The sequence below is a fragment of the Heptranchias perlo genome, chromosome 39, assembly GCF_035084215.1.
Source record: "Heptranchias perlo isolate sHepPer1 chromosome 39, sHepPer1.hap1, whole genome shotgun sequence".
NCBI lineage: Eukaryota > Metazoa > Chordata > Chondrichthyes > Hexanchiformes > Hexanchidae > Heptranchias > Heptranchias perlo.
This window is the reverse complement of record NC_090363.1, coordinates 5,188,183-5,200,732: the sequence shown is the minus strand read 5'-3', so window position 1 is coordinate 5,200,732 and position 12,550 is coordinate 5,188,183. Positions and strand designations below refer to the sequence as shown.

Below are 12,550 nucleotides of genomic sequence, written 5' to 3'. Positions count from 1 at the left end.
GAGCATAAACTCACTAAAACCATGCTGTCATCCCTGACATTTAACTTTATTCTGTTATATTATTATTAAACAGTAGGTGGTTAAAAAGGCATACGGGATACTTTCCTTTATTAGCCAAGGCATAGAATATAACAGCAGGGAGGTTATGCTGGAACTGTATAAAACATTGGTTAGGCCACAGCTTGAGTTCTGCGTACAGTTCTGGTCACCATATTACATGAAAGATGTGATTGCACTAGAGAGGGTACAGAGGAGATTTACGAGGATGTTGCCAGGACTGGAGAATTTTAGCTATGAGAAAAGATTGGAAAGGCTGGGGTTGTTTTCTTTAGAACAAAGAAGACTGAGGGGAGATTTAATTGAGGTACTTAAAATTATGACGGGACTAGATAGAGTGGATAGGGAGGACCTATTTCCCTTAGCAGAGGAACCAGTGACCAGGGGGCATAGATTCAAAGTAATTTGTAGAAGGATTAGAGGGGAGCTGAGGAGATTTTCTTTCACCCAGAGGGTGGCGGGAGTCTGGAACTCACTGCCTGAAGGGGTGGTAGAGGCAGAAACCCTCAACTCATTTAAAAAGTACTTGGATGTAAATTAAATTCCATTAAATAATGGTGGCACTGTCAATTGCCATAGGAAAAATGAGCTGTGACAGCTTTCAGGGTACCTGACATCCAACTGAATGATATGGTGCAGCTTTAATATGCAACTTGTACAATTAACTGAACCCAAAATCGGCGAGCTTCTTAACAGTCATGCGAACTCCGTGCTGTGCCCAGGCAATGCTTTACGCTCATACATTCACACTGTTCTGAATCTCTGTGTTGGGGCATGCAGGTCGCATGCCCTATAAATTCAACATACTGTCAATCATAGAATCATAGAATTGATACAGCACAGAAGGAGGTCATTCGACCCATCGAACCCATGCTGGATTTTTGTAAGAGCAATCCAGTTAGTCCCATTCCCCCACTCTTTCCCCGTAGCCCTGCAATTTTTTTCTTTTCAAATATTCATCCAATTCCTTTTTGAAAGCCACGATTGAATCTGCATCCTCCACCCTTTCAGGCAGCACATTCCAGATCATAACTACTCGCTGCGTAAAAAAGTTTTTTCTCACGTCGTCTTTGGGTCTTTTGCCAATCACCTTAAATTTGTGCCCTCTGGTTCTCGACAGTTTCTCTTTATTTACTTTATCTAAACCTGTCATGATTTTGAACACCTCTAACAAATCTCCTCTCAACCTTCTCTGCTCTAAGGAGAACCACCCCAGCTTCTCCAGTCTATCCACATAAATGAAGTCCCCCAACCCTGGAACCATTCTAGTAAATCTTTTAATCTTTTCTGCACCCTATCACTTTCCAGATCAAGCTGCTTGGTCCACCTTACTGATCCCCACCCCCCGGATCAGCATATAGATACTGGACGTATTACGTGATGTGGAGATGCCGGTGATGGACTGGGGTGGACAAATGTAAGGAATCTTACAACACCAGGTTATAGTCCAACAAATTTATTTTAAAATCACAAGCTTTCGGAGATTATCCCCTTCGTCAGACGTATTACAGCACTGACCAAGCATGCAACAGAGCAATTGTTGTACAGTTTTGTTTTCAAGCTGCACCCCTCTGGAAGCCTTTCCTCAGTGTGCACTGTTACTGAAACTTAGCGGATGATCCACTCCGACAGTTAAAGCAGGTGATCATCGCACATGCTTGCAACTTGCCTGGAAACTGCAACAATACCATCTTGCCGTCTGGCGGAGTCGGGGGTCCCCAGTGGAGCGCTCTCTATGAGGGAGTCCTCCCCTGTGCCATTGGGGATCTGGGGTGGAGAGTGTTGCATGGAGCAGTCCCCACAAACAGACTCTTGAGCCATTTCACGGACTCCCAGACCGCCTGCAATTACTGTGGCCTGGATGAGATGGTGTTCCATATCTACACAGGGTGTGAGAAGTTGCAGCCCCTGTTCCACTATTTAAAGGGGCTGCTCCTCAGGTTCTGGCTGCATTTCAGTCCCAAGCTCCTGATCTTTAGCCACCCGGTGAGGAGGGGGGGACGGACAAGTCGGAGGACGTCTTTGTGGATCTGCTCCTGGGCCTGTTTAAAGTGGCCATCTACAGGTCCAGGCTAGACTCAGCCCGTGGGGGCGGTCGCTCCGACTGTCTGCCTCTCTTCCGCGGCATTCTCCGCTCCCGGGTGGCCCTGGAGAAGGAGCACGCGGTGTCTGCCGGGTACGCTTGAGGTTTTCCGCGACCGGTGGGTGCCGCGGGGACTGGAACGCTTCCTTGACCAGAACAATAAAATTATTATTTAACTCCATTTATTATTTGGTTTTGATTTGCTTTTAAAAATAAAGTTACACCCTAACCCGCCCTTCTGATAGAAGGGGGCCGAAACATACAAAAAATACCGCTCGCAATCCTGATTGGCCATTGTTTCGAAATCACAATGACTGCTTCACCACTTCACCAATAGGAATGCGTCAGTTTCTGATTCCTCATTTGCATATGACTCACTATTAAAGAACGCGTCGAGGAGACTTTCGCCCAAACAGGTCTTATTGTCCATCTGCGATGCCGGAGCCAGTGTCAAAGGGCATAGCGCCAAAAAAAGGGCCAAAAAAGGGGACAAAGAAAGTGATCTCCAAGAAACGGGTGAAAGGTGAGAAGAAGCGCAGAAAGGCCAGGAAGCGGACTTACAGCATCTACATCTATAAAGTGCTGAAGCAGGTGCACCCCGACACCAGCATCTCTTTCTCGGCCATGAGTGTCATGAACTCGTTCGTCAACGACATCTTCGAGCGCATCGCTTCCGAGGCTTCCCGCCTGATCCATTACAGTAAGCGGCACACCATCTCCTCCAGGGAGATCCAGACCTCCGTTCGCCTCCTGCTGCCGGGAGAACTGGCCAAACACGCCGTCTCGGAAGGGACTAAGGCGGTTACCAAATACACCAGCTGCAAATAAAACATCTTGATATTCCGCTTTAAAATTCAACCCAAAGGCTCTTTTCAGAGCCACTCGCCAATATCCAAGACGGGCTAAGCACAAGATTTTCTAACAGCACGTTCACGTTGACATAGTGGGAATCTGAAAAGAGCCTTTGGTTTTATAGATTGTAGGTGACCGAGCCCCTAATGTTGACGAGGGTAGCTATGTAACACCCTGTGGCCGAATAGCCACCTTTGGTTCTTTTGCCAATCACCATTAGAATCATCATTAAGAAAGAACTTGCATTTCTATAGCACCTTTCACGACCTCAGGAAGTCCCGAAGCACTTTACAGCCAAGCAAGTACTTTTGAAGTGTAGTTACTGTAGGAAATGCAGCAGCCAATTTGTACACAGCAAGGTCCCACAAACAGCCATGTGATAATGACCAGATCAATTGTTTTAGGTGTTGATTGAGGGATAAATATTGGCCAGGGCACCGGGGAGGACTCCCCTGCTCTTCTTCGAAATAATGCCGTGGGATCTTTTATGTCCAACTGAGAGGGCACCTCTTCCGAAAGACGGCACCTCCGACAGTGCAGCGCTCCCCGAGTACTGCACTGGAAGCGTCGGCTTAGATCATGTGCTCAACTCTCTGGGACTCAAACCCACAACCTCCTGACTCAGAGGTGAGAGTGTAGCCCTGAGCCACGGCTGACACTTTCATTTAAGTTAATAAAGCATAGTTAAAACAAACTAATATAATTAAATTTGAGCTCAGCGAGACACTGTGAGAAATGCAGGATTTAGCAACTTTAAAGATCAGTACAGATGAGAAGCGGGGCCCTTAGTTCCCATGGTTTTGTGTCAAAACTAATCATGTGACCACAGCAGCGGTCAGTATGAGTGACAGCTGCAGACAAAGAAATTGTACAAGTAGGTTTGTTATAGTAAAGGTATAAAAGTCTTAGATATAAAATCTTAAACTGAGTGGCACTGAAAACCACACCAATCAGAATTGACTGCTGCACATTCTCGAATATCTGATATAAAAAGGATGTGAAAAGGATGCTAAACTCTGGGCCATCTTTAGCAAGCTCCCAACGTTAGTAGCTGGATTTGTTTCGCATAAGGTGACAGGAAATTTGAATTTCAAAATCTGCTGCAAGTACATCTATCCTTATACATAATAAACTGCATTGACTGCCTGAACAAATGTCCCCTCGGCAACTTCAAGTGAAAACAGGAAGCATTTTTTTCACACAAAGGGTAGTGGAAATCTGGGACTCTCATCCCCCAAAAGCCTGCAGATGCTGGAGGTCAATTGAAATTCCCAAGACTGAGATCGATATATTTTTGTTGGGTAAGGGTATCAAGGGATATGGAGCAAAGGCAGGTAAATGGGGTTGAGGTACAGATCAGCTGTGATCTAATGGAATTACAACAGCGACTACACTTCAAAAAAAGGTACTTAATTGGCTGTAAAGCACTAAGGAATGTCCTGCAGTCATGAAAGGCACTGTAGAAATGCAAGTTCTTTTTTTGTTTCTTTTCTAATTATGAAACAGGTTCGAGGGGCCAAATGGTCTATTCCTGTGTTCCTATGTTCCTCAGAAACACAGAGTGGAACTTTACAAGACCCCACACCACTGGTGGAGCTACGCATGTAATGGTGGCATACCGAGAAATTGGGGGGGAGCCTACCAGCGACTTTCCATCATTTAATGTCCACCGACTGCAAATCACAGGCAGCGAAACTCACAATTTTCCAATCAGACGCCCATTGTGTACAAGACCCACTGGGGACATGTGCTCCTGGAAAGTTCTGCCCGCAGATTTTGATGGTAAATATGTTAGACAATTTGTTACAACATTGCTTTGTTGCAGCAAATAGAAAAATCTAAAATCCAAGAGAGAACTCTTGGATTATCAGGTAGTTTTCTCTGAAGTCCAAACACATTCCTTGAAGATAATGGGGCAGATTTTCTGTTTCCTTTACCCAGGAATTTTGTATCACCTGGGCACAGCCAAGACCAGAAAATCCAATGTAGAGCAGTGGCTCAGTGGGTAACCGTCTCACCTCTGAGCCAGAAGGCTGTGGTTTTAAGCCCCACTACAGAGACTTTAGCCAAAATCCAGACTTTAGGAAGGATATCAAGGCCTTAGAGAGGGTGTAGAAGAGATTTGCTAGAATGGTGCAAGGGATGTGGGACTTCAGTTAAGTGGAGAGATTAGAGAAGCTGGGTTGTTCTCCTTAGAGCAGAGAAGGTTGAGGGGAGATTTGATAGAGGTGTTCAAAATCATGCAGGGCTTTGATAGAGTAAATAAGGAGAAACTGTTTCCTGTGGCAGAAGGGGCGGTAACTAGAGGATACAGATTTAAGGTAATTGGCAAAAGAACCAGAGGAGAAATTTTTTATACGCTGCAAGTTGTTATGATCTGGAATGCACTGCCTGAAAGAGTGGTGGAAGCAGATTCAATAATAACTTTCAAAATGGAATTGGATAAACATTTGAAGGGGAAAAATTTGCAGGGTTATGAAGAAAGAGCAGGGGGAGTGGGACTAATTGGATAGCTCTTTTAAAGAGCTGGCACAGGCACAGTGGGCCGAATGGCTTCCTTCTGTGCTGTATCATTCAATGAGTCTACGATTCCATGACACCTCAGTGCAGTACTGAGAGAGTGCTGCACTGTCGGAGGTTCCATCTTTTGGATGAGAAGTTAAACCGAATCTGCCCTCTCAGGAGGACGTGAAAGATCCCATGGCCACTATTTTGAAGGGCGTTCTCTCTCGTGCCCTGGCCAATATTTATCCCTCAACCAACATTATTAAAACCGATGAAGTGGTCATTATTACATTGCTGTTTCTGGGATCTTGCTGTGTGCAAATTGGCTGCCACCACGTTTCCCTGCATTACAACAGTGACTACACTTCAAAATACTTCATTGGTTGTAAAGTGCTGTGGGACCTTCTGGGACCGTGAAAAGTGCTGTAGAAATGCAAGTTCTATCTTTCTTTCTTTTTATTTTCTCATGCCTGCTCACGTAAACGGACCATAAATCGGACGGGCTCCCATACACCTGTTCGCTTCTACTCACCCGAATTTCCTGTATTCACTGAGCCCTGGCAATCCAAGACCCTCAGGTACATAGACAAGGAAATCTGCCCCCTACACTCCTCCCTCAAGCATTTTAAGCCTGTTTGATGGCCATTTGAGCAAAAGACATTGGGGTAGATTTTGACTTTGTGCGATAGTTGTAAGCCAGTGGAAATAAAAACGGGGAAAGATGTAAAACGGGTTGCGGATTTGCTATCACCTATTTTACACTATCACCCAAAACCTACCCCATTTGGCTCTTACTTGCAGACTGCCTCCTATCGTCCATTTAGAAAATTAGTGAAGCGAGAGAGAGAGCAGCAGCGTCCACATTCGAAGGGAAAACACAGCCTCCATAATTTAAAAATCAGATGAAATAAACGTATAAATTCCTGCTTCTCATCGCAAGGAGTTCCACAGTTCCGAGGTTTCTGGAAAAGAATCTGTTAGAGTGGGAAAGCTGACGGTAGCAGTATCGATAAAATAAAGTGACACCAGGGTGTCAGCAACAGGGTAAGCGTTCGGAGACTATTGTCGCAGAAAAGCTCACCCATTTCCTTTCTTGTCACCAACAGTACAGTTGGTCGTTCTAACCACAATGACCATTTAGTCATACCGTGCAATTCCTGTGTGCAAACAACTGCTTCCTTTGGCTAAAATCGTCTGGGTTCAAATGAAACAAAAAGAGGAAATTCAAACCTTTTTTCCTTTTGAAGGAAAGGAACTAACTCAGACAAAAAAAACAGTGCTCAGCAAAAATGGCTGGTAAAGGTAGCATCCATTTAACGTTTGTTCTGTTTCTGCCCATTTCTGGTAAGTCAACGTAAACAATTGAATTAAAGGTATTGCGGGGGTTGGGGAGGGGGACATTGGTCTTCAGCCAAAGGGGAAGATAATCGGCCGGGTTGTAAAACAGACGTCCGATTCGCTACCGCCTGTTTTGTGCTACGACGCAAAACCTAGTCTGCCCCCGTTGGTTGTAAACTTAGTTCAGAATACAGCTACTTCACCCCGATTGCCCGTGGCCCAACATCTTGGGAGAAGGGCTCACAGTATGAGGTCTTACCGGCTACAGAAATGGGTCAAGGCTTTGTTTTTTTCATTGAGAAACCAAGGTGAAGGGGACAAGTGCGGGGCACCTACAGAGGCTGAGAAGAGCAAAAGAGAAGACAGAAGTAAATTGAGGGGTAGCGACTAAGCGGTGCCAAGTTTGGGGCTTAAAAGCCTGAAGCTTGTAGGAGGGGAAGGAGGTTGAGGGGGTTACCACGGCTTTGAGGTTTGGGGAAGAATGAGCTGGACTAGAAGGCAATGTGCTGGGTCTCAACTTCAACACTGTGAGGACGCGAGTGGAGGACGATCGAGTCGGGCATCATGTTTGGTACTTAGGAGGAACAACATAGAAAAGTTCAGGAGAGGCAGAGACCATTGGAGAATCGATAAAATAGACAGACATGAACGATTACAATGGTAAGAGAGAAAGGAGACGGAAAAAAAGGAAACAATTTGTATTTACATAGCGTCTTTCATGACCTCAGGACGTCCCAAAGCGCTTTACAGCCAATGAAGTGCTTTTGAAGTGTAGTCATTGTTGTAATGTAGGGAAAGGAATCTGAAGGCTGGAGGCAAAATGACAAGCCTTTTCTTGCATCATTTCGCATGTCCAGAATGAAGGGGAGGTGCTGAAAGGCCATAGATTAATCGCCATTGTAGTGGAAGAGATTACACTGAAGTGATACTCATAGGAATGGGCCATTGCTGAACTTTTGTGGATGGATTTTTCCGCTTTCAGAAGTCCTGGTGTACACTAGGAGCGCAACTGGGGAAATTCCAGACCTCCAGCCCATGATTTTTTTTTTGGTGGTTGGAAAATCACAGGTTGGGGGGGTGGGGAGGATGCAGAATTTCTCCATATGCTCGTCTAATCTGCTCTGGAATTCTGAAGTGGAAAATCCTGGCCCGTGTGATTTTAGACTGAAACACTTTGAGGAACTTCTAATCTCTTTTTTTCAAAAAAAATCTTACCTTGTAGGAATCTGCGGTTGGGCTTTGCCACTTGAAGTTTCTGATTCGCGATTACCCATCGATGTTTCTGAGGTAGGCTCAGGCTTCGAAGATAATATTACAGGAGATACTCTTGGCTCCAATGAGACGACAACAAAGATAATTCCAGTACACATTGTACTGACAATGGCGTCACTTACTTGTGCAAAACTCTTGTTTCTTCTTGGACTTGTGGCTTACTTTGTCAGGAAGTGACATGTCGACAGAGGAACCAGGTACTTACCGATTTTGCTTTTACAAACCTAGAAATGTTCAAAACAAATTAATGTGACATTAATAATGTAAATTTCAGATAATCGAGTTACAGCGAGTCTACAGCACAGAAACAGGCCATTCGGCCCAACTGGTCTATGCTGCCATTTCTGCTCCACAAGAGCCTCCTCCCTCCATACTTCATCTAACCCCATCAATATATCCTTCTATTTCTTTCTCCCTCATGTGTTTATCGAGCTTCCCCTTAAATTCATCTATGCTATTTGGCTCAACTACTCCTGCTGGTAGCAAGTTCCACGTTCTAACCACTCTCTGGGTAAAGAAGTTTCTCCTGAATTCCCTTAATGGATTTATTAGTGATTATCTTATATTTATGACCTCTAGTTTTGGACTCCCCCACAAGTGGAAATATTTTCTCTACATCTACCCTATCAAACTCTTTCATTATCTTAAAGACCTCTTTCAGGTCACCCCTCAGCCTTCGGAGACAAGAGTGGAGGGTGAAGCATCATCTGTGAGTGTAATTGATATTATAAAATAACTATTGGAACTGAGTAGTGCAGTAGTGCATAGACCTGGGTTTCAGTCCAAACCAGGTTGATGGGATAGAAGTCTCCTCAGTCATATGTTTTTTTTACATTGGTTCTCAGGATGTCGGTGACGCTGGCAAGGCCACATTTATTGCCCATCCCTGGTTGCCTTGGTCCCTTGTGGTGATGGTGCACCTTATTATGGAATTTCTGATGGTCCACAACTGTTAGGCCACTTAGAATCATAGAATCTTACAACACGGAAGGCGGCCATTCGGCCCATCGTGCCTGTACCAGCTCTTTGAAAGAGCGATCCAATTAGTCCCACTCCCCATTTCTATGTTCTTTCCCCATAGCCCTGCATAATGTTTTCCTTTTTAAGTATATCTCCAATTCCATTTTGAAAGTTACTACTGAATCTGCTTCCACCGCCCTTTCAGGCAGTGCATTCCTGATCAGAACAACTTGCTGGGCAAAAAAAAAAAAATTCTCCTCATCTCCCCTCTTGTTCTTTAGCCAATTATCTTAAACCTGTGTCCTCTTGATACTAACCTTCAGAGGGCATTAAGAGTCAACCACGTGGGACTGGAGTCACATGTAGGCCAGACCAGATATCTGTTGGCTGTTTACAACAATTTCTGAAGCTTTCATGCTTATTTTACTAATCCTAGCCCACAAATGCCCAGAACTCATTTCAAGTAGGGCCCTTATAGAGTGATGAAACAAATTCTAACATCCCGACTGCTGCCCTAACTGAGTTCAGCTAACTCATCACAGACAAGGGCATCGGATCTAGGGTTGCCAACCCTCCAGGAGTCTCCATTATAGGTTAATCTCTAGGATGCTGCTGCAAACAAAACCAAGACAAAAATGATAGGGGCATTAAAAATATTGTGCGTTCTTTTTTTCATTATGCTGTGAACACTTTTGTTTATTAGTTATAAAAATATTGGAGATGGTCAAAAAAAGGCTGGTTGACCAACAGTCAAGAATCATCCAATCATGTAACGAAGAATCTGTTCACTTTCCAATTGGCCGTGGGAAGGCGGTGGGTCACGAGGATGGGCGTATCTGGCGAACAATGTCGGGGAGCATGGTTGGGGGAGAGCGATTGAAGGCAGGAGGTCATGTAATGAAGTCTCCAACCCTAAATGAACTGTAGATCTATACAGTTTACACAACTCCATGTCACACCAGATGGTGCATTTGCTGACTGTGCCACTCCTTTTTGTAAAAAAAAGGAAACAGCTTTGTCATATGTAATATAGACGATGTTGTAACTTCCTTTTTTCTTTTATTCCTGACCTGAACAGAGGTGGGAAGCCTCTGTCGGATCACCGGCTAAGGACAGTGGGCCTGAGAACAAGTAATGTTTACTGCGAACGGGGAATGGACCATTTATCACCGTCTGTGTCTCAATTCGTGTCTCTATCAGCGAACGATCAGACCGTGTGCTGCTGTTTCGAAGGTTACATACGGACATAAAAAATTGACGGGCAAGAAAAGACCAGCTGGCCCATCAAGCTCGCCAACCCACACACCATGATAGCCGGAGCATCATGACCAAAGCCAAGATTCACCCCCACTCTAGGCTGACTTCTGGGGTAGAGGCCGAGAGCTGACCAAAAATATTAAAGTGACCACAGTCTCAACCCCCCCCCCCCCACCACCCAATACTCCCCCTTCCCCCAAGGCCAGGGGATCGACTGGAGTCAGGGGTCAATCTTGGTGGTGCTGCTATACCGATGATGCAACCCAATTCCAATAATGCAGAGCACCTGAGCTATGTTGCTTGAAACCAAAAAGATTTATACAGGACTTCAAGAGAGCGTAGGAATGGGAGTACGCCTTTCAGCCCCTTGAGTCTGTTCTGTCATTCAACTAGATCACGGCTAATCTGTACCTCAAACCCATTTACCCGCCTTAGCTCCATGTCCCTTGATACCCTTACCTAACAAAAAATCTGTCAATCTCAGTCTCGAAAGCTTCAATTATTCCCCAGTACCCACAGCCTTTTAGGGGGAGAGAGTTCTAGATTTCTACTACCCTTTTTGTGAAGAAATGCTTCCTGATTTCACTCCTGAAAGGCCTGGCTCTAATTTTAAGATGATGCCTTCTTTGTTCTGGGTTTCCCCTACAGGAGGAAATAGTTTCTTTTTTATCTACATTTTGAATCCTTTCATTATTTTAAACTCCTTAGAAATGATTAGAAAGGGGAAATTAACCCCTTCCAGATTTTGCTATTCTGATTTCTGTGTTGCGTTGTGTTTTTATTCTGTTATGCTTCATTTTGAATTCTGTTATGCACTTTTTTTTTACATTTAACCATAAATAAATATTTTTACGTACTTTGCCTGCAAAAGCTGTGATCTATTTTTGGTATTCTACCAAGGGATCTAAAGACAAGTGTAAAAGAGCAAGGCAATTCGGGTGTAGTGTAATTACGTGTGTAACACAATTGTGCCCGAGTTTCCTTGATTTTTTTTACAGGGTGTCTGCTTTACATCCTTTGTATTGCACATGTTTCTGGGTGTAATCGGGAAGTTATACCCGAAATTATGCTCCTGCATGAGCCCATTAGCCTATGTCCATAATCTCAAGATGATGGCAAGATATATATCTAACAAAGGTAAGATGAAGTAGGGAGGGAGGAGGCTCGTGTGGAGCATTAACACCGGCATGGACCTGTTGGGCCGAATGGCCTGTTTCTGTGCTGCACATTCTATGTAATTCTATTTAAACAGAAGACACAGATTTAAGATAATTGGCAAAAAAGGCAGAATTTTTTTTCACTCGGTGAGTTGTTATGATCTGGAATGCGCTGCCTGAAAGGGCGTTGGAAGCAGATTCAATCGTAACTTTCAAAAGGGAATTGGATAAATACTTAAAAAGGAAAAAAAAATGCAGGGCTAGGGGGGAAAGAGCACAGGGGAGTGGGACTGATTGGATAGCTGTTTCAAAGAGCCGACACTGGCACGAAGGGCTGAATGGCCTCCTTCCGTGCTAAACGATTCTATGAATTAAAAGAGAGCGATATTGCAGAACAAAAAAAAGATGATTTCAAACGGAGTTATTCTGCAGGCTACATCCCTCCTCTGCACAGCAGGTTATGACAAAAAGGTGCAGGATGATAGGGGACCGTTGATGATGAAATGTAACAATAATCAGAAAGTATAACAAACTGCAAAGAATCCTCTGAATTAGCAACGGGAGAGGCTGAAAATACCCAGCAGATCAATGGGGATCTGAAAAGAGAAAAGATAGTTTCCCATTTAGGGTGGAGACCCTGGGCTGAATTTTCCGAGACTCCCACTCACACAGCCTGGGGCTCATCAGAAAATCACAGGCCCACGACAGTGCGCCCGCGATAAGCCGCCTACTTTGTGCAAAGCCCCACTGGTGGCACTGAGTGGCAGAAAGTTGCGACCCAGCTATGCCTTATGTTTGATTATTAAGAAATAACAGGCCCTGGTACATAAAATATAGAAGCCAACAGCGGTGAGGGCATTTTCTCCCATCTCTGCTGGAATCAGTGACTCCCTTTTGGTTTATCTATTTCTTTCCTGACTCCTGCTGGGATAGATTTCCACGCCCTCCAGTACCATTCTGCCATGTGTCAGCCTGGTGGATGTCTGCAGAGTGTGGTGAGCACCACGGCCAAGATCCATCCTATACTGGCCCGTTCTTCACACGCATGCACGGACGGACTTTCCAGCAG

The 12,550-nt window shown here is 44.6% G+C and overlaps 1 protein-coding gene and 1 long non-coding RNA gene across 2 annotated transcripts; both read left to right on the top strand.

Annotated features, from left to right (window-relative positions):
- The first annotated feature begins 2,575 nt into the window (after positions 1-2,575).
- Positions 2,576-2,968, top strand: LOC137304900 (histone H2B 7-like). The gene has a single exon (XM_067973690.1). The coding sequence runs from the start codon at positions 2,576-2,578 to the stop codon at positions 2,966-2,968; it is 393 nt and encodes a 130-aa protein (XP_067829791.1).
- A 3,780-nt stretch (positions 2,969-6,748) lies between these two features.
- On the top strand, positions 6,749-11,134 carry LOC137304899 (uncharacterized). Its single transcript, XR_010958650.1, has 3 exons — positions 6,749-6,841; positions 8,058-8,304; positions 10,146-11,134. It is a non-coding gene; the product is annotated as an uncharacterized lncRNA (long non-coding RNA).
- Positions 11,135-12,550: the final 1,416 nt, after the last annotated feature.